The sequence below is a fragment of the Eublepharis macularius genome, chromosome 4, assembly GCF_028583425.1.
Source record: "Eublepharis macularius isolate TG4126 chromosome 4, MPM_Emac_v1.0, whole genome shotgun sequence".
Taxonomy (NCBI): domain Eukaryota; kingdom Metazoa; phylum Chordata; class Lepidosauria; order Squamata; family Eublepharidae; genus Eublepharis; species Eublepharis macularius.
Genome location: NC_072793.1, coordinates 154694233 through 154713825, shown reverse-complemented (window position 1 = coordinate 154713825; position 19593 = coordinate 154694233). Strand labels below are relative to the sequence as shown.

The following is a 19593-nucleotide window of genomic DNA, read 5'->3' as shown; positions in this document are numbered from 1 at the left end:
CTGTCCAGTGCTGGAGAATGCAGGCATCGATCCTGCTACCTCTCGCATGCTAAGCGAGCGCTCTACCGCTTGAGCTAATTCCCCCACTGCAGGTAGGCCTGGTTTTAATTCATCCTGAGGAGAGGAGGTTGCCGAGTCCCGGAAACAGAGAAGTATCTCTTCTTCCTGGTTGTGGCCAGCAAAAGGCAACAGCATCCAAGGCTGTCCAGTGCTGGAGAATGCAGGCATCGATCCTGCTACCTCTCGCATGCTAAGCGAGCACTCTACCACTTGAGCTAATTCCCCCACTGCAGGTAGGCCTGGTTTTTTTCATCCTGAGGAGAGGAGGTTGCCGAGTCCCGGAAACAGAGAAGTATCTCTTCTTCCTGGTTGTGGCCAGCAAAAGGCAACAGCATCCAAGGCTGTCCAGTGCTGGAGAATGCAGGCATCGATCCTGCTACCTCTCGCATGCTAAGCGAGCGCTCTACCGCTTGAGCTAATTCCCCCACTGCAGGTAGGCCTGGTTTTAATTCATCCTGAGGAGAGGAGGTTGCCGAGTCCCGGAAACAGAGAAGTATCTCTTCTTCCTGGTTGTGGCCAGCAAAAGGCAACAGCATCCAAGGCTGTCCAGTGCTGGAGAATGCAGGCATCGATCCTGCTACCTCTCGCATGCTAAGCGAGCACTCTACCACTTGAGCTAATTCCCCCACTGCAGGTAGGCCTGGTTTTTTTCATCCTGAGGAGAGGAGGTTGCCGAGTCCCGGAAACAGAGAAGTATCTCTTCTTCCTGGTTGTGGCCAGCAAAAGGCAACAGCATCCAAGGCTGTCCAGTGCTGGAGAATGCAGGCATCGATCCTGCTACCTCTCGCATGCTAAGCGAGCGCTCTACCGCTTGAGCTAATTCCCCCACTGCAGGTAGGCCTGGTTTTTCTTCATCCTGAGGAGAGGAGGTTGCCGAGTCCCGGAAACAGAGAAGTATCTCTTCTTCCTGGTTGTGGCCAGCAAAAGGCAACAGCATCCAAGGCTGTCCAGTGCTGGAGAATGCAGGCATCGATCCTGCTACCTCTCGCATGCTAAGCGAGCGCTCTACCGCTTGAGCTAATTCCCCCACTGCAGGTAGGCCTGGTTTTTCTTCATCCTGAGGAGAGGAGGTTGCCGAGTCCCGGAAACAGAGAAGTATCTCTTCTTCCTGGTTGTGGCCAGCAAAAGGCAACAGCATCCAAGGCTGTCCAGTGCTGGAGAATGCAGGCATCAGTCCTGCTACCTCTCGCATGCAAAGCAAGCGCTCTACCACTTGAGCGAATTCCCCCACTGCAGGTAGGCCTGTTTTTTTGTCATCCTGAGGAGAGATGGTTGCAGAGTCATGGAAACAGTGCAGAATCTCCTATTCCTGGTTGTGGCCAGCAAAAGGCAACAGCATCCAAGGCTGTCCAGTGCTGGAGAATGCAGGCATCGATCCTGCTACCTCTCACATGCTAAGCGAGCGCTCCACCGCTTGAGCTAATTCCCCCACTGCAGGTAGGCCTGGTTTTCTTCATCCTGAGGAGAGGAGGTTGCCGAGTCCCGGAAACAGAGAAGTATCTCTTCTTTGTGGTTGTGGCCACCAAAAAGCAACAAAATCTAAGGCTGTCCAGTGCTGGAGAATACAGGCATCGATCCTGCTACCTCTCGCATGCTAAGCGAGCGCTCTACCACTTGAGCTAATTCCCCCACTGCAGGAAGGGCTGGTTTTTCATCATCCTGTGGAGGTGGGGTTGTCGAGTCATGGGAAAAGAGCAGTATCTCCTGTTCCATCTTTTGACCAGCAAAAGGCAACAGCATCAAGGCTGTCCAGTGCTGGAGAATGCAGGCATCGATCCTGCTACCTCTCGCATGCTAAGCGAGCGCTCTACCGCTTGAGCTAATTCCCCCACTGCAGGTAGGCCTGGTTTTTCTTCATCCTGAGGGGAGGAGGTTGCAGTGTCTTAGAAACACAGAAGTATCTCTTCTTCCTGGTTGTGGCCAGCAAAAGGCAACAGCATCCAAGGCTGTCCAGTGCTGGAGAATGCAGGCATCGATCCTGCTACCTCTCACATGCTAAGCGAGCGCTCTACTGCCTGAGCTAACTCCTCCACTGCTGGTAGGACTGATTTTTCTTCATCCTGAGGAGAGAAGGTTGCAGAGTCATGGAAACAGAGCAGAATCTCCTATTCCTGGTTCTGGTTAGCAGAAAGCAACAGCATCGAGGCTATCCAGTGCTGGAGAATGCAGACATAGTTCTTGCTACCTCTCGTATGCTAAGCGAGCGCTCTACCACTTGAGCTAATTCCTCCACTGCAGGTAGGCCTGATTTTTTATCATACTGAGGTGAGGGGGTTGCCGAGTCCTGGAAACACAGAAGAATCTCTTCTTCCTGGTTGTGGCCAGCAAAAGGCAACAGCATCCAAGGCTGTCCAGTGCTGGAGAATGCAGGCATCGATCCTGCTACCTCTCGCATGCTAAGCGAGCACTCTGCCACTTAAGCTAACTCCTCCACTGCAGGTCAGGCTGGTTTTTCGTCATCCTGAGGAGAGGTGGTTGTCGCGTAATGGAAAAAGAGCAGTATCTCCTCTTCCTTCTTTTGACCAGCAAAAGGCAACAAGATCCAAAGCTCTCCCATGTTGGAGAATGCAGGCATCAATCTTGTTACCTCTCACATGCTAAGCAGCAAGCGTTCTACTGCTTGAGCTAATTCCCCCACTGATGAAGGGCTGATTTTTCTTCATCCCGAGGAGAGGAGGTTGCAGTGTCATGGAAACACAGAAGAATCTCCTCTTCTCGATTGTGGCTAGCGAAAAGTAACACCATCCAATGGTGTCCAGTGCTGGAGAATGCAGGCATTGATCTTCTCGCATGCCAAGCAAGCACCCTACTACTTAAGCTATTTCCTCCACTGGTGGAATGTCTGTTTTTTCATCATCCGGTGGAGATGGGGTTGTTGAGTCATCGATCCAGAGCAGAATCTCCTCTTCCTTCTTGGAGCCAGCAAAACGCAACAAGATCCAAAGGTATCCCGTGCTGCAGACTGGTTTTTCACCATCCTGAGCGGAGTAGGTTGCAGAGTCAATAACCCCACCTCCACAGGATGACGAAAAACCAGGCCTACCTGCAGTGGAGGAATTAGCTCAAGAGGTAGAGCGCTCGCTTAGCATGCGAGAGGTAGCAGGATCGATACCTCCATTCTCCAGCAGTGGACAGCCTTGGATGCTGTTGCCTTTTGCTGGCCACAACCAGGAAGAAGAGATTCTTCTGTGTTTTTATGATTTGGCAACCCCCTCACCTCAGGATGATGAAAAACCAGGCCTACCTGCAGTGGGGGAATTAGCTCAAGTGGTAGAGCGCTCGCTTAGCATGCGAGAAGTAGCAGGATCGATGCCTGCAGTCTCCGAGCACCAGGCAGCCTTCGATGGTGTTACCTTTTGGTGGCCACAACCAGGAAGAGGAGATTCTGCTCTGATTCCATTACTACCTCTTGCATGCTAAGCAAGCTCTCTACCACTTGAGCTAATTCCCTACTGAGGTAGGACTGGTTTTTCATCATCCTGAGGGGAGGAGGTTGCTGAACTCGTTCCCCCCACTGTTTTTTCATTATCCAAAGTATAGCAGGTTGCTGAGTCCAGGGCCGACTGGAGAATCTGGTCTTCCTGGTTCTGGTTAGCAAAAGGCAACAGCATCCAAGGTTGTCCAGTGCTGGAGAATGCAGGCATCGATCCTGCTTCCTCTCGCATACTAAGCGAGCGCTCTACAGCTTCAGCTAACTCCTCCACTGCAGGTAGGCCTGGTTTTTCATCATACTGAGGTGAGGGGGTTGCCAAGTCATTAAAACAGAGTCAAAAGGCCAGAGCAAAATAGAAAAAAGTCCAGTAGGACCTTTAAAACTAACCAACTTTACAATGGCATAAGTTTTTGAGAATCACTGTTCTCTTCGTCAGAGATGCATCTGACAAAGAGAACTGTGGTTCTCAAAAGCTTATGCTACAATAAAGTTGGCTAAAGGTGCTACTGGACTCTTTTCTATTTTGCTACTGCAGACAAACACGGCTAACTCCTCTGGATAAGGCCAGAGCAGAATTTCATTATTCTTGCTAGCAGAATGAAACTGCATACACAACTTTCCAGCGCTGGAGAAAGCAATCATCGTTGCGCCTACCTCTCGCATGCCTAGTCAGTGCTCTAACAGTCGTGCTAATTCCCCACTGCCACTTTCAAGGAGTTCACATCATCCTGAGATGGAGAGAGACTCTAGAGGCACATGACAGGGTTTTGTGCTAATTCAAGCTTGTCACTTGCCACATCACTGGCCAGAAAAAAGAGATGTCACATGGGACTTAAAAATTTAGCCATTCAAGACACCCTAGACAAAAAAAGGGGGATTACGAGGAGTCAAGCCTGTCAGATTCCAAGACAGCACCCTACCTGCCTAAATGAGGCCCAAAAGCACAATACACCGTTGCCACTAGTCTATAGCACAGGTGATCTTACTGGAGAATACAGGCATTGTTCCAACTGCCTCTTGCAAGCAAAGCATGTGCTCTACCTTTTGAGCTAATTCCCCTGCCTCATCTGAAGGAGACCCTATGCATTAAGATCTTCCCCTCCCAAAATTGCTCCAGAAAAGTTCCTTCCCTTATTTGAGTGTTATCTTCCCTAGCTGTAGCCGTTTTGTCTACAGAGGCATTATTTTGGCTTTGGATGTGAGATGTCCTGGCTTCAGTTCTCAGACAAGCCCACACTGGGAAAGACAGGGAGGCTACACCTCTTAGATTTTGTCGTTGTTGTTTTGCAACCAAGCTGCAGGACTGAGGTGGTGGAAGTCCAGTTCTTTTTCCTCCACTCAGCTAAGTAGCTCAGTTGGTGATAGTGCCAATGCCAATTGTTTATTTCAGTTTATATATTTCTGTAAGTATAGTTACATTATTGTTGTTTATATTGTGTAGCATTTTTAAATTTATGTTTCTGCCACATTTAATTCCTGTAACTGAACCTGGCCCACCTTGCTACGGCACATAGTACAGAATCGGTGTTGTATCAGGAGAAAGCACTTACTTAGAAGGAATCCATGGCCGAGGTATGGTCATTAAAGGCAGAGATATCTTCATGATTGACATCTTGATTGCAGGGAAGTGTGACTGCAGGTGCAAATGCTGTAGAACCCTTGAGGAGTATGCCCAGTCTGCTAAAGCATGCATGGATGGTGTGAGGGATGCGTACAAATGACACTGGGAAATACAACCTGGAAACTTTTAAAGTTTTCTATGGAGGAGGTCGGTCTCCTAGGATATTGGCCTTGTAGGATGGCATTTCTGGAAAAGTTATCTATTCCATTCCATATGTCAGCTGGCCTGGTAGGCAGAGATGTGAGATCTGAATGCATGGTTATGGCGTTTTATTGTTTTATTATACTTATGGGATGGATCCCACCTAGATTTCCACAGGCACAAGGAGAGCACCCACCAATCCTTCCTTCATGCAGCAGCTCCAAATGCCCCCCCCCCAATCCTGGGGGGATGGAGGACCCTTAGGAATAACTTAAGGTGGAATTGGTGGTCTCTCAAGCACGGGGGGGGGGTGAAAATCACACCTCTTGCACTCACAGAAATCTAAGTAGGATCCAAGTCCTAATCTATACTTTTTAAAAAGGCTTTGGGGAGGATAAGTTAAGATTTATCAGGCTATCACCATCCAGATAGTTTCCTTTTCTGTGGAAATAAATCACATTTTTTCATTCTGTTTTGTTTTACCATATAGCCTGATGTGGAGAACTTGAACGTTTGCATGATGTGTTGTATTATTTTGGTTGGTTCTGATTGGTTTGGTTGGTTCTGATAAAACATATTACATGGATTTGGGGCGTGGATTTCGTTTTCTGTCATTTTCTATGAACGTTTTCCATCATGCCCAGGATCTTGGTCAGCAGCAGCATTCCTGTAAGGCCCTCACCTGTAGATCCACCTCCACACCATGAGACTTTGAGGATGGTTCTTAATAGTGTAAACTTCAGGGACATCTCAGTGTCTGGTCCTATTCATAGTGTATCTTTTCAGTGGTGGTAAAGTCAGCTTAGAAGTGGTGATTTTCAGCAAGAAAAAAGTGCACAGAAAACAATAGCTTCTTCCAGGGGTCATTTTGTAGAAAAAGAGCTGGAGGAAGTCATTAGCATATACCATTCCCCTTGACATCACCGGAAGTGTGTCATTAGCATAACTGATTTGCATATGCTACACTCCCTGACATCACCTATCCTGGCTGTTTTGGACCCAATCCTGGCCATTCAGGGCCGAAATTGGGCCCAAAATGGCCGCAATGGCTGAAAATGGCTGCAAAGGGGCCCAAAATTGTCAGGACTGGGCCGCTACTGAACGGGAGAGTGATCCACCACACGTCAGAGGCCCGATCTGGGCCATTTTGGCCCCAATCCAGGCCAAAACAGGCCCAAAATGGCCGAGAGTCAGGTGGGCAGGGCCATCTGACATGTGACCTCTATGGGGAACTACCGGAACTGCGTTCCTGTGTGTTCCCCCTCAAAATGAGAAGTGCGCTTCTTCACTGCTGTACCAGTCTCTCAAACTGAAACCACCCTGGTTGCAATATGTAAAAAAACCCAAAAACATATTTGAGGGAAACTATTAACAGATTACACATAAGAGGACAAACTTTTGGGAGGATTTGTTCCTTATGTTCAGAATTAAACTTTCTGCTAGAACCCTTATCCAGGATTTGATCACCTGCTTACAGGTTATTGCAACCTCCTTTATCCTGGTCTTCTCTCACAGTATATTTCCCCTGCTCTGTCAATTTCTGAGACGTCTGCTAATGTTTTGAAATTTATCCACATAAAGGTGAAATTTCTCATGTATACAAATTTGGCTACAAGATTACAGAGAAAACTCCAAACACAGCTGTTAAGGGCAATCACAATCATATTACTATACAAAACATGCAGAATCCGCGGCCCAGCTCACCCGTATTTAACCGTTTTTCCCCACTGAAATTACCCTTTCATTTCTTTGAACACCATTCTCACTCTCAAACAGTACATTTGTTTTGGTTGCCCAGGTTAATATTGTTTTTAAAAATAAATGCACAGTTTCAGTTCATTGCATTTCAAACCCATATGAGCACACTGCTGTCTACAGAGCAATAGAAAGACATTTCCAAGCTGATCCAGAAGTACAGGGAAACAGAATGACAAAGACAGTTACAAAAGCCGAGAGGCAGAAACAAGAAAGTATACCAGATGTTAATGGAAGTGTTGATATTTGTCTTCCAGTATGGTAGCACTAACTTCTCAGCTGTTTGCAGACAGTAGCTGCAATTCCAGCTACATTTTTTAGGATGTCCCTGAGGCATGGGTAAATAGTAATTCTTTGTAGGCCCCTTTTATTCTCATACAAAATAATTTGGACAAGTTCAGTTACCAAAGGTGTCTTAGGATCTGGTGGCCTGGGCAAGGGCACCATTTTCATCAGCTTTCCTCAGTTAAATATCCTTTGAACAACCCAGTGGGCCTCTCCTCACATAGACAGGAAGAGGATAAAGGAGCAGGGACAATCCAAAATGATTATTCAGGCAGAGTTTTCTATCAGGATACGTGTGTCATTTGACATATTAACCAATTGGGCAAGGCCATTTCCTCCTGGGTAAGCCAACACAATGCGTTAATATTTACAATGCAGACCACTCCTTCAGCATTTTGAATTGTTCAGTTTGTCTCAAGATTTTTACAAAGTCCATTTCCATGATGCACACAAAAAGGGACACAGGCTTATATACCATTGCTTGATAGTCATATCTCTATTTGTTTCTCTTTATCTCACTACTGTAAGGTTAGTATTAAGCACCCCACTTTTAGGGGCTGGGTGAGGTTTGCAGGTTTCTCTGTCTTCATGCTAAAGGAATCCTCTGAGAATCCATCTTGATCCCATGAAAAATGCCCAGTTGTTGTGACCTCTTGAGAGGATGTCTCACGGAAGGCAGACATATAACATTTACATACACAGTTCTAATGTTTAAGCTTTTTCCAAAGCACTGTAAAGTGCTACATTTTTTTTAAAAAAAGGTACATGAACACAGCCAGAAGCTTTAGTTGATGAAACAAAAAGGGGGAAAGAAATGCTTAGAAAGAGAAAGCCATAGGCCACTCTATTCCCTTCACTGTTATCACCTCATGATTTCATCCAAGCAATGGAAGAATCTAGAATAAATTCAGCGACAGCAGTGAAAAGAGTTGAGTGTTTTCAGAGAACAGGCATGTGATTTAATGCAGAGGCCCCCATGTCTGGAGAGCGCTCTTATCCCCTCAGACACACCTTATCCCCTCTGGCAACCAATGGGTGCAGAGAGAAGAAAAGGAGATTGGCTATGGCCACTGTTATAGGCATTGGTTACTGTTGCAGTCACCATTTTATAAAAGGAGAAGTTTGTTGACATCAGCAACAGACACTGCAATCAGACTTGGCCTGGGTAGTAACAGGTCCCTTCTTCCCTAAAATTGCCTTTTGGGTAATAACGTACGAGCTGATTCAGAACCTCTCCCTCCCTGATTTTATACAGTTCTCTCACATGAAGTTTTTGATATTCAACAAGCTCTTTAATGAGGTTTTCTCCCCACTCAGTTATTAAAGGGAAGGGGTTATTCATTAAAGCAGCTATAAAGTGCTCATGTTGCACACTGTAGAGATGATGACCTGATTCTAGTTCCAAGGAATTTACATATTAAGAGGAAAAAGAGAGGCAAAGTATGCAAAGCAGAGGGAAAGGGATCTATTATCTGTAAAAGGCCGCAGACACAGCAACATCGCAACTACATGCTAAAAGAGGACTTATCCAAGCAAAACATTTCCAAAAATACTTGACTAGAACCTTAAGCAGTAGTTACCAAACAGGTTTTTAACTGAACATCCCAAGATGTGGGGGATTAATCTGGTCTGGTTTCTCAACTTAAAACTCTAACGGAAGAAAACATGTCAGCTGGAGAATTCAGGCTGAGGTGAAACGGTAATAAAAATAAAGGATCAGGATTGAGAGGGAGGAAGGGAACTTCTATTTTCCTCATGCTTCACACTTTGAGAACCATGACGTTACAGTAATGGTTACAGTAGAAAAGAGCAAGAGTCCAGTAGCACCTATAAGACGAACAGAATTTGTGGTAGGGTATGAGCTTTCCTGAGGCACAGCTCATTTCTTCAGATAGTCATAGTTACAGTAACTAACTACTTCTATGCTCCCCTTTCACTTCTGCCATGGCAATAAGGAGGGGCAAAGAGTATTATTATTCTGAGTATTACTCTGAACCCAATTTTGGTCCAGTAGAGAGCCCTCACTAACCCTGATAACAGGCCAACAGTATATACATTCCAGCTGTGAGAAGTTTAAAATGATGGCAAGTCTAGCTAGTGCCTGTCTTCTTTGGATATCAAGGGAAGGGAGATAGACTTGCCTGTCTAAAATGGCTTCCTTTGTGGAAAAGTGCTCCTTAGGAAGGGTGCCCAGGTGCAACAGAGACCAGGCCTCACTTGGCAGTAGGGTTGCCAGCCTCCAGGTGGTGGCTGGAGATCTCCCGGAATTACAACTGGTCTCCAGGCCACAGAGATCAGTTCACCTGGAGAAAATAGCTACTTTGGGGGGTGGACTCAATGGAATTATGCCATGCCAAGGTCCTTTCCCTCCCCAAACCCCACTTTCTCCAGGTTTCTCCCCCCAGATCTCCAGGAATTTCCCAACTTGGAGCTGGCAACCCTGCTTGGCAGGCTGGAATCAGGAGAAGAGGCAGAAGCAGTGCAGGAGGCTGGGCTGCCTGGAAGCAGGGGGGAGGGGGAAGAGGCAGTGCAGGAAGACCTGCCAGTGCTGCTGAAAATTTGTGGACATGAGCAGCCAGTCGCCCTTCCTCTCCCACATAAAAAACCCAGACATTTATGTGTCTGGTATTTTAACTGCATTTCCCCTGGACAGTCCCAGGAAAAAAACCCAGACTATCTTGGGGAAAACCAGACACCTGGCAACCCTAGCTGGTACTGAAATTAAGGCATTCCTGGCTGAGAAAGTCTCATTTTACTTCTAAGGGCATGGAGGCAACACTGCACATACCACAATATCATTTCTGCCTCTAACCCCCCCCACCTTAGAGCCCCTCCATCACCACAGTAAGCCCTCCGCCAGTTGCCATCAAGGGTTGACATCCCTACATGTTTTGTCTGTGTTGGTATTCAGAGACCCAGTTAAAACTGCAGTTTATGAGGGCTTTGGGCCTTCTTTACTTTGAAATTTGAAGTCAAGCACTACTGCTGCTGTTGTATATTGATTATATTGCTGATTACCAGTTGTTGTGCTTTGTATTTTACCTCTCATTTTATACCAGAGTATTTGTTGTGAACTTCCCTGTAGATCTGCTATGAACAAAAAACTGACTATAAATTCCTTGAATACATACATAAAAAATACATACTGTTGGACTGTGGCTCCTTCTGAAGGGCAGTAAATTTTTTAACTATTCTGGTTTTTTTTCTTTTCAAAACTATACATTATTTCCTGTTTTATTACATTTCCCTTTGTTTTTCAGGTCAAACATATATATTATCTTGGCATATTTTACTGTGGATCTAGGTTATCAAAATGTATTTTGCTGTTTATTGGAAAGAGGGTTGCCAGCAACCTGGAGGAAAATGTGTCTTGTCCCCTTAGCAGAGGCTTAATGGGGTTTTTTTAACCATGTTATATTATTTACCTCTGTGCTAGGAAAAGTTTCAACTGCCCATTTCCATACATGACGCTTCTATTAAAGTGATAAGACTTCCCGCCCCCCTCCTGATTGTCGGCAACACTACTTGCTATAGGGAATGAAAGAAATATTAAATATAGTCTTTCCTTGTAACAATTAGCAGTATTTATCAATTAAATTGTGATAAGTTACACTTCCTTCACTATCTATTCCAAAAAAAGGTTCCCATATGGAGGTCTAATATTAGGCAAATTTATTTACTTCAATTAATTAAGCAGTCAACCAATCAACAGCAATGTTAAATCTATCATTATATTTTCACATTAAAGGTTTTTTTCTTTTAGTGGCCTGGACCAGAAGGTGCCTATGAATGATCAGATACTATGAAAAAGAGAATTTTGGGAAGTGGCAGTGGCTGTATCAAGAATGTGGAAAAGGGAAAGAAGATCAAAACCTGTCCAAATGCTCCATTCTGCACAATGTTGATGACACGGGGCCCTGACCTTCCTTGCAACAGTATGACCTGTGGCAGTGCCAGGACTAAATGCTTATGATGTAGATGATTCCGCATACCTTGGATAATGCACTTCCAATCTTCTTTATAGATCTTTTGGAATGGATTTTTTTGTGTGCAGAACAAAAAATCCAACTCAAACAATTGATAAAGTGCATTGAAAGTGCATTATCCAACGTGTGCGGAATCAGCCTTATCTAACACGGGATTAGCCCAATATCAACAAAAGGCATGATATCCTTCCTGTTGCAAAGGTGTTGCTGTTCAGATGACACTGAGATGTCAATGACAGTAACTAGGACTGATGTGCCAATTTTTATATGGTTCTTCTCCCCCCAACGTCCCCCTCACTCACACACTTCCCTTCCCTTCCCTTCAGAGACTCTGTGGTGAAACTGAGTCGGATATTCAGTGAAGGGTAGGGTGGAACAGATACTCCAGCACATGCACTACAAACTGTATCATGCTGCTTGCACCCAGTGAGGCTTCTCTGCACTGCTTTCATTGCTGTTGTGAATGTGCAAGAGGCTTGTGCACTAACAACAGAGCTTCCACATGCAGCAGTTTTCTGTTTTTCTCTTTTTATCCTCAGCTTCTCTCTTCCACACAAGCTCCACACAGGGACTTTACATTGGCTCTTGGGGACAGCATCATCAACTCACTGCCCTTTTTTTGTTATTTTCTTTACCTGTGCTATAGCACTGAAATATCTCTACTAAACAGAGCCGGTGCCAGGGTTTCTGGCGCCTGAGGCCAGATACCTGTCCCCACGCACCCGGACTGCGTGATGACATCACTGCACGTGACATCATCACGCAGGGTGTGCCACTGCGAGCCAGCCGCCCCATTGGCACAGCAGGCAGCTGGGATGGTGCATGGGTGGCCTCCCAGCCCTCCTGCTCAGTTGCCCCGCACCTCCCCGGCTACCTGCCTTGCCTGGCTGGCCCGCAGCTGTGTGCTGGCGGCGACGGCGGCAGCACAAGGCAACAGAGCGGGAGGGCTGGGAGGCTGCCCACTCAGTTGCTGTGTGCTGCCGCCGCCAACACACACTCCTGGCAGGGCACAGCAGCTGCAGGCCAGGTGCGGTAGGCAGCCGGGGTGACACACATACATCTTCCTAGCCCTCCTGCTCAGTTGCTCCACGTGCCAACCCGGCTGCTTGGCCTGCAGCTGCTGTGCCCGGCCAGGAGCGCTTGCTGGTGGCAGCGGCGCAGGGCAGCTGAGCAGGAGGGCTCGGAGGCTGCAGCAGCTCAGCTGCGGGCCAGGCATGGCAGATGGCTGAGGCGACACATGGGCGGCTTCCCAGCCCTCCTGCTCAGCAGCCAGCGATGCTGCCACCAGCTCTGCGGCTCGCGCCCTCGCCCCAGTCAGCACTCGAGGCAGCTGCCAGCACCGCCTCCATGGAGGCGCTGGCCCTGCTCCTAAATATATGAAATGGAAATAGATAAATGGCACCACCATTTTTTTAAATAAAGGGCTCCAAAAGCCCTCCAGTGGCGTGATGGGAGGAAAGTGCCAGAAAATGGTACCACAAAGGGCTGACAGCAGGAAAATGGTGCAGATGTTGGGGGGACCTTTGTTAGGAAAACAAACTGAATTCCTTCCAAATTAATACTTTGGGCTACATTCTTTCCAAAATGCTTTGGAATGAAGCTGGTTTGAGAAAAAGCATATTGAGAAACAAGGAAAATCTGGAAACAAGATAGTTATAGCATGATAAGCTTGTGTGGGGAAGTGCTATAGTTTGGAAGCCAAGGAGGAGAAAAACCTCTGTATAGAAACAGTGCATTTGAGTGTCACCACCTAAGCACAGTAGAAACATATCTAATGAGACTCCATGTCCAGCAGCTGAACAGCAGGCTATACAAGACTAGAAACAGGGTGCACAACAGGTAAAACTTCAGACGATATCAGAGAAGCAGACTATGAACACAAGATATCTGCAAGTTTAGAAAATTTTAAAAGGAACTAGGCAAATCCAAGGAAGACAGAACTATCCATGGCTGTTAGCTGAATGGAACCTCCATGTTCAAAGGCAGCATCTCTCTGAACACTAAGTACTGAGAGGCAAGCATGACTTGTTTGTAGGACTTCCAGTGGTATTCGACTGGCCACTTAGCAAGGGAGCACAGTAGAGTCCACACAGAATCGTACCTCCCTCAGTAATACGCATAGAGGAAATAACTAATTTGAAAGTACCCCATGGCAAAATCTCACCATATACTGAAAGTGAATAAATCAGGGATATGGCTTGGCTACACGTTCTCTTCCGTAACATGCTCGCACAAAACATTCGAATTTATTTTAACTTAGGATGCATTGCAACATGTGATTCACCACCACCTTTTTTTGCGGAACTGAGCAGGTACTCTTCCTTCAGGAAGCCTCCATGAAGATTTTGATATTAAGCCAAAGGCAGATTATACCTTACATAACCTTGCCAAATATTTGAATTGGCATTCTACCCTTTGTGGATCAAACCAATGAGTTGACTACCGCAGTAGAAAGGGATGAGGGCTGCTGGGGTAAGAATTAAAAGAAATTTGTCCACTAAGACCTGCACAGTAAGCATAAATAGAAAGAGAGTGGAGGACAAGGGCAAAACACAGAAGTTGTGCTGAAGTATCACGGAAGCAGAGAGTGGAGTTATGGAAATGAGGCAGGAAGTGGATGGTAAGGCAACAAATAATTGGTGGACCATCAGAAGATGAGACGGAAAATACGGAGCAGATCATGTCGCTGGGATTGGAACTGGCCAAGGTGACAGGTGGAAGGACAGGAAGACTGGCTGATTAAGAAAGGGCAGAAAAAGCAAAAAAAAAAAAAAGTTGTCGGCTGAATTGGTTACACTCTGGTTAGGGTCCAAGGGTCCATTTCCACGGACAGAAAGGTTTCCACCCAGAGAATGACCTTCTCTTTTGGAAAAGAAGCAAAAAATGGTTGGCTGCTGATATTTGCAAATCAAGGCATGGAAGAATCAAGGTAAGGAAGGAAGTTGCAGAACCAAATGCGAGGGAGTGGACCACAGGGAAGGCAACACAGGGTGGGGGTCTGGACACTGAAGAATGTGAACTTCGCAGATAGGGTTGTCGACAAGCTGGAAGGGGGAAAGTCTATTCTTTTAAATAAGGGCTTAATGGGATTGTTATTTACCAGATCATGCTGTTTTACCTCCATGTCAGGAAAAGCTGCCCATTTCCACACATTAAGCCTTGTTATAAAGGCTCGAGACATTTTCCTTCAGGCCTGCTGGCAACCCTATTTGCAGAAGGAACATGTAAGAGCAGCAGCTAGTTTATCAAAGAAGAGGCCTGGGCCCCAGAAGGGGCAGGAGAGGGGAAAGAGGGATGTTGGAAGCCTCGGGTTGGGAAAGGCAGAGCCCAGGGTAGATCTAGAGAAGGGATGGGGAGGGAGGAGGGAGAAGAAGGGAAGGAAGGCAAGGTGGGAAGTGGGCTGGGTGAGGTGTAGGAAGCAGAGAAGGCTGAGGCGGGGAGAGGCGTGGCAGGCTTGGTGGTGCCGACAGCAAGCAGTGAGGCAGGGGCTGTGGCTGTGCCCACAGAGGCCTTGTCATTGCTGTGGGTGCGCTGATGGCGGTTCAGGTGGGAGCTGCGGCTGAAGCATTTGCCGCAGATGCTGCACTTGTAGGGCTTCTCCCCAGTGTGGGTGCGCTGGTGGATGGTGAGCTCCGAGCGCTGGATAAAGGCCTTGCCACAGTCCCCGCATGCGTAGGGCTTCTCGCCCAGGTGGATGCGTTGGTGCTTGATGAGGTTGGAGCTGACGCTGAAGCACTTGCCGCAGGCATCACAGCGGTACGGCTTCTCGCCGGTGTGCATGCGCCGGTGCTTGGTGAGATCGGACTTCTGGATGAAACCCTTGCCACAATCACCACACTTGTAGGGCTTCTCGCCCAGGTGGGTGCGTTGGTGCTTCAGCAGGTTGGAGCGCACACTGAAGCTTTTGCCACACTCATTGCATTTGTACGGCTTCTCACCGGTGTGCATACGACGGTGCTTGGCCAATGCTGAGTTCTGGGCAAAGCATTTACCACAGTCTATACAAGAGTAGGGCTTCTCACCTGTCTGAGTTCCTTGGTGCCGCACGCCCTCCCCCCCACCCCTCCCGCACTCACTGCAAGCTGGGCGCCGCCAGAGGAAACTCTTGCCACAGTCACTGCACTTGCAGGGGAGTAAGGTCCCACGTCGGCGTTTCCTCCGGGCTCCCAAGAAACCACAGTCCGTGCAGCGACAGGGGGGGTGTTCAGCACTCCTGTGCACACGCTGGTGCCGCTCCAGGTGGGAGCTCTGTGAGAAACCCTTGCCACAGTCATCACAGTGGTAGGGCTTGTCACCGGCATGAATGCGCCGGTGTCGGTCCAAGTGGGAGCTCCAGGCAAAGCTCTTCCCACAGTCACTGCAAGTGTAAGGCTTGGCAAAGTCATTGGGGTGTCGAGTGCGCCGGTGCTGCAGCAAGGCACCATTCAGCCCAAAGCTCTTCCCACAGTCCTCACATACATAAGGTTTCTCAGCAGCATGATGAGCCCGCCGGTGCTTGGACAGCGCTGCATTCTTATTAAACCCTTTGCCACAGTCACTGCACTGGTAGGGTTTGGTGCTGGCTTTGCTAGCCGGTGCTGCAGCAACGGCCAGACAGCATTTACAAGGGGAAGTCTGGATGCTGCCAAAGTGGATGCGTCGGTGGCGGTCCAGGTGAGAGCTCCAAGCAAAAGCACGGCCGCAGTCCTCACAGACGTAGGGTTTCTCACCCGTGTGGATGCGTCGGTGGCGCTCCAAGTGCGAGTTCCAGTTGAAGCCCTTGCCACACTCGGTGCACTTGTAGGGCTTCTCTTCCAGATGCTGCTTCTGGTGTTTGATGAGATGGGCAGGGAGGCCAAAGCTCTTGCCACAAACGTTGCACTCACAGGGCCGAGCTGGGCTGGCACCCGTCTTCTTACCTGCATGGCTGCGCTGGTGCTGGATGAAGGCTGAGCCAACACTGAAGCTCTTGCCACATTCGGCACAGCGGTAGGGCTTGGTGCTGGTGTGGCGCCGCTGGTGGGTCACCAGGGTGGAGTTGAGGCGGAAGCATTTGCCACACTCATTGCACTTGTATGGCTTCTCCATGCTGGCACTGCTATGCAGCCGCGAGCGCTTGCCAAAGCCAAAGCCCTTCCCGCAATCAAGGCACCGCCCAGCATGGCCAAGTAGCCCATGGTGGCCTCGAGTAGAGAACTTCTTGAAGCCACGGTGGGTGACTGGCTTGCTGCCCTGTTTCTTCCCCAAGGGCTTCTTTGGCTGCTCCTCTAAGGCTGCCTGGCCCTGGCTTTCATTGCCGGCTTTCTCCTTCAACTTCTCCACTAGAGCGTCCTGCTGGGCATCCACTTTCTCCACTGCAACATTCCCTCCACCATCATCTTCTCCTCCACCACCTCCTCCATCCTGCTGTGTGACCACAACCTCCTCCTCTTCTTCCTCCTCCTCCTCATTCCCATTGTCACTCATCATCCCATCATCTGCTGGAACAATGAGAGAATCCAGTAACTCCTGGGATCTGGGAAAGGAAACTTGGAAGAAGGGAATTAAAAAAAGGCTGTCACGTATTCGTAGACCTGGCATCACAACTTGTCATTCCTCCCCACCAATGTCCTGCTAACTCTCCTGAAGCCCACATCCTCCCACACCACAGCTGGCCTTCAAATGCACCCTTGACATTCTGTGCTCAGTCAGTGGCGAAGGGGCCATGACTCAGGTGCAGAAAGCCCTTGGCTCAATCGCCAGTGAAAAGGATCAAGTCATAGGTGATGTGAGAGACCTGAGCCATTGCCAATTGGAGCAGACAACACTGATCTTGATAAACCAATGGTCTGACTCAGTACAAGGCAGCTTCATGCATAAGAAAACTTTCTGCCCCTTTGAAATAAACATCCCAAGAGTTTGAACCCCAGTACAAACCACAACTCTTTTTACTGTGTGTTCTAGGTGAGTAGTTGCTCCCTTAGTTCCTCATCCATAAAATGGTTTGAACCATCACATAATATGCAGTCCAGCTTCTCCCACATTAGTTATCGCTGGAGTCCATTCGGGTCCAGCACAGCGACCACATCTATTTCAACCCATGATTCGTAGCACAAGTGCAATCCTGCCCCATCTGGATTTTTGGCTTTTAGAGTGCTACTGAAATCCACGGAGGCTACGCCTGGTAGATTGTGCCCTGTTTGTTTCCAGAGCAACCAGGCAGGTTCTGACTCCTCATCTGCAAGCAATTAAAGAGGAACTGCAAAGAAAGGGTAATTGCCTAGCAACCATCAAATCTGTATCCAATTTCCTTCCCTGCTCCTCCCCAGCTGCCCCCTCTGCAATTTACATTTTTGGTTGCTTCGTAGGGAACCCCAAGCATGGTTTGCTGCAAAGCCTGATTTCTTCATGGGACTTTTGATTATCCCCTGCCAACCTGTGGCCTATGCAAAGATGAGGATTTTGCCTTCACCATTTTTTTTTCTGTCTATGCTGCTGTAACATAGTGGTTAAGTGGTTGGGTTGCAAATCAGCACTCTGGTGGTTTGAATCCCACTACTGCTATGAGCTCAGTACATGGCCTTGGGTAAGCCGCTCCTCTTAGCCCCAGCTGTATTGTGGAGATTATAACAACACTGACTTTGTTCACTACACTGAGTGGGACACTAATGTGTCTAGAAGAGCAGTATATAAGCGCAGTTATTATTATTTTATTCCACCCTTCCTTCGTTACTTCATTTATACCTGTTTTTCTCTGCAACAGGGACTCAAAGCAGCTTGCATCATTCTCTCCTCTATATTATCCTCACAACAACCCTGTGAGGTAGGTTAGGTTGAGAGACAGAGGGTGACTGGCTCAAGGTCACCAAGCAAGCTTCCAAGGCAGATCAGGGGCTCAAACCCGGGTCTCCCAAATCCTAGCCCAATACTCTAACCATTACACAGCACTGGCTCTCTGATAAGCTCAGGCCCGTGGACATGGTTCTCCAGTTCTTCCCGATGACAACCTTTTTAAGCAGGTTGGGCTGAGAACAAGTGACAGGAGAAGCTGTGGCTCAACGGTAAAGCATCCACTCGGCATGCAGGAGTTTCCAGGTTCAATCCTGGGCATCTCCAGTTAAAAGGATCTGCCTGAGACCCTGGAAAGTAGCTTCTGGTCAGAGCAGACAATACTGACTGAGATAGATCAAAGGTCTGACTCAGTATAAGGCAGCTCCCTCTGTTTATGACAGGCACATTGCTTCATGGCCGAGGAAGGATTTGAATCCAAGGCCATTTCCAGATGGCTTACCTCCATGCTGCAATGTCGCGGCTCATCCTGGGGCGAACGCGAAATATTGCGTGAGTTTTGTGCAACGTTGCGCAAAACTCGTGCGAGAAAACGCGATATTTTGCGTTTTCCCTGGCACGAGCCGTGATGTTGCGGCATGGAGCGGCAGAAGGTAAGCGATCTGGAAACAGCCCTGTATATTTGTCCCAGCTCCACCACTGGTCATGCAGGGCCGTTTCCAGATGGCTTACCTGAAGCCGCTCCATGCCACAATGTTGTGGATCGTGCCGGGGAAAATGAGAAATATCGCGTTTTCTTGCGCGAGTTTTGAGCGACAGCGCGCAAAACTTGTGCGAGAAAACGCAGTATTTCGCATTGTGGCATGGAGCAGCTTCAGGTAAGCCATCTGGAAATGGCCCAAGTCTCCCCAGTCCTGCCCTAAAACTTTAACCACTACACAATACTAGTTCTCAAGCCTTCTACCTTCAGCACATCTTTTCCATATTGGTTTGTCTACAGAAGAATCTCTGGGTGTCTGCACATTTCAGAAAAGGGCAGGGGAATGTTCAGAGTCTGTTCACGAAAGACTATGGCCTGGCCACAGAGCCTCAGGGGATCAATGTAGAGTGTGCCATAGAACACACCAACCATGCTTCTGTAGCAGCACATGACAGGGGAAAGATCTTTAACAGAGAGCTCACTGTTGCTCTTTCGAAGACCCCTGTCCACCATTACTGATCTCCTCTCTGAGACTTCCAAAGAAGCCCAGTTCACAGCTTTAGAGATACTTCACATGTTTGGAGATGATGCACAGAAAAGTGGACAGGATTCCTAGCAAAAGGGAACACTGAGACCTGGTCTTGTTATACAGTCGAATGAAGAGGTCGAATTCTGCGGTGGGAGAATGGGCTGTAGCACTTCAGACTGCAAGGGAAGAGGTTGCATTCTTAATGCTCCCCCATATAAAAACTCCCTGGAAAAAGCAGAACATCAGGGGGGGAGGGGGAGTTAGCAAGCTTATCTAGTATAATTTTCATCCCACCCTTCTTCCAAAGAGCTCAGAGCAGTGTCAACTTATCCTTAC

The 19593-nt window shown here is 47.9% G+C and overlaps 1 protein-coding gene and 7 non-coding genes across 8 annotated transcripts; all 8 read right to left on the bottom strand.

Annotated features, from left to right (window-relative positions):
- Window positions 1-11: 11 nt before the first annotated feature.
- Window positions 12-84, bottom strand: TRNAA-AGC (transfer RNA alanine (anticodon AGC)). Its single transcript has one exon. It is a non-coding gene; the product is annotated as a tRNA-Ala (tRNA).
- Window positions 85-212: 128 nt separating this feature from the next.
- On the bottom strand, window positions 213-285 carry TRNAA-AGC (transfer RNA alanine (anticodon AGC)). Its single transcript has one exon. It is a non-coding gene; the product is annotated as a tRNA-Ala (tRNA).
- A 127-nt stretch (window positions 286-412) lies between these two features.
- Window positions 413-485, bottom strand: TRNAA-AGC (transfer RNA alanine (anticodon AGC)). The gene has a single exon. It is a non-coding gene; the product is annotated as a tRNA-Ala (tRNA).
- A 128-nt stretch (window positions 486-613) lies between these two features.
- TRNAA-AGC (transfer RNA alanine (anticodon AGC)) lies at window positions 614-686 on the bottom strand. The gene has a single exon. It is a non-coding gene; the product is annotated as a tRNA-Ala (tRNA).
- A 127-nt stretch (window positions 687-813) lies between these two features.
- TRNAA-AGC (transfer RNA alanine (anticodon AGC)) lies at window positions 814-886 on the bottom strand. The gene has a single exon. It is a non-coding gene; the product is annotated as a tRNA-Ala (tRNA).
- Window positions 887-1014: 128 nt separating this feature from the next.
- TRNAA-AGC (transfer RNA alanine (anticodon AGC)) lies at window positions 1015-1087 on the bottom strand. The gene has a single exon. It is a non-coding gene; the product is annotated as a tRNA-Ala (tRNA).
- Window positions 1088-1816: 729 nt separating this feature from the next.
- Window positions 1817-1889, bottom strand: TRNAA-AGC (transfer RNA alanine (anticodon AGC)). The gene has a single exon. It is a non-coding gene; the product is annotated as a tRNA-Ala (tRNA).
- A 12629-nt stretch (window positions 1890-14518) lies between these two features.
- Window positions 14519-18556, bottom strand: LOC129327673 (zinc finger protein 345-like). Its single transcript, XM_054976427.1, has 2 exons — window positions 18531-18556; window positions 14519-16775 (listed from the first exon to the last, which is right to left on the bottom strand). Exons 1-2 carry the CDS (start codon window positions 18554-18556, stop codon window positions 14519-14521), a joined length of 2283 nt encoding a protein of 760 aa, XP_054832402.1.
- Window positions 18557-19593: the final 1037 nt, after the last annotated feature.

Excerpts from the sequence above, each read along its gene's own strand:
- LOC129327673 (XM_054976427.1), bottom strand. The coding sequence starts at position 18,556 with ATGAGCCGCGACATTGCAGCATGGAG. Across the intron at positions 16,776-18,530 it reads CGCGACATTGCAGCATGGAG|ATCCCAGGAGTTACTGGATT; the intron begins GTAAGCCATCTG and ends TTCCTTTCCCAG.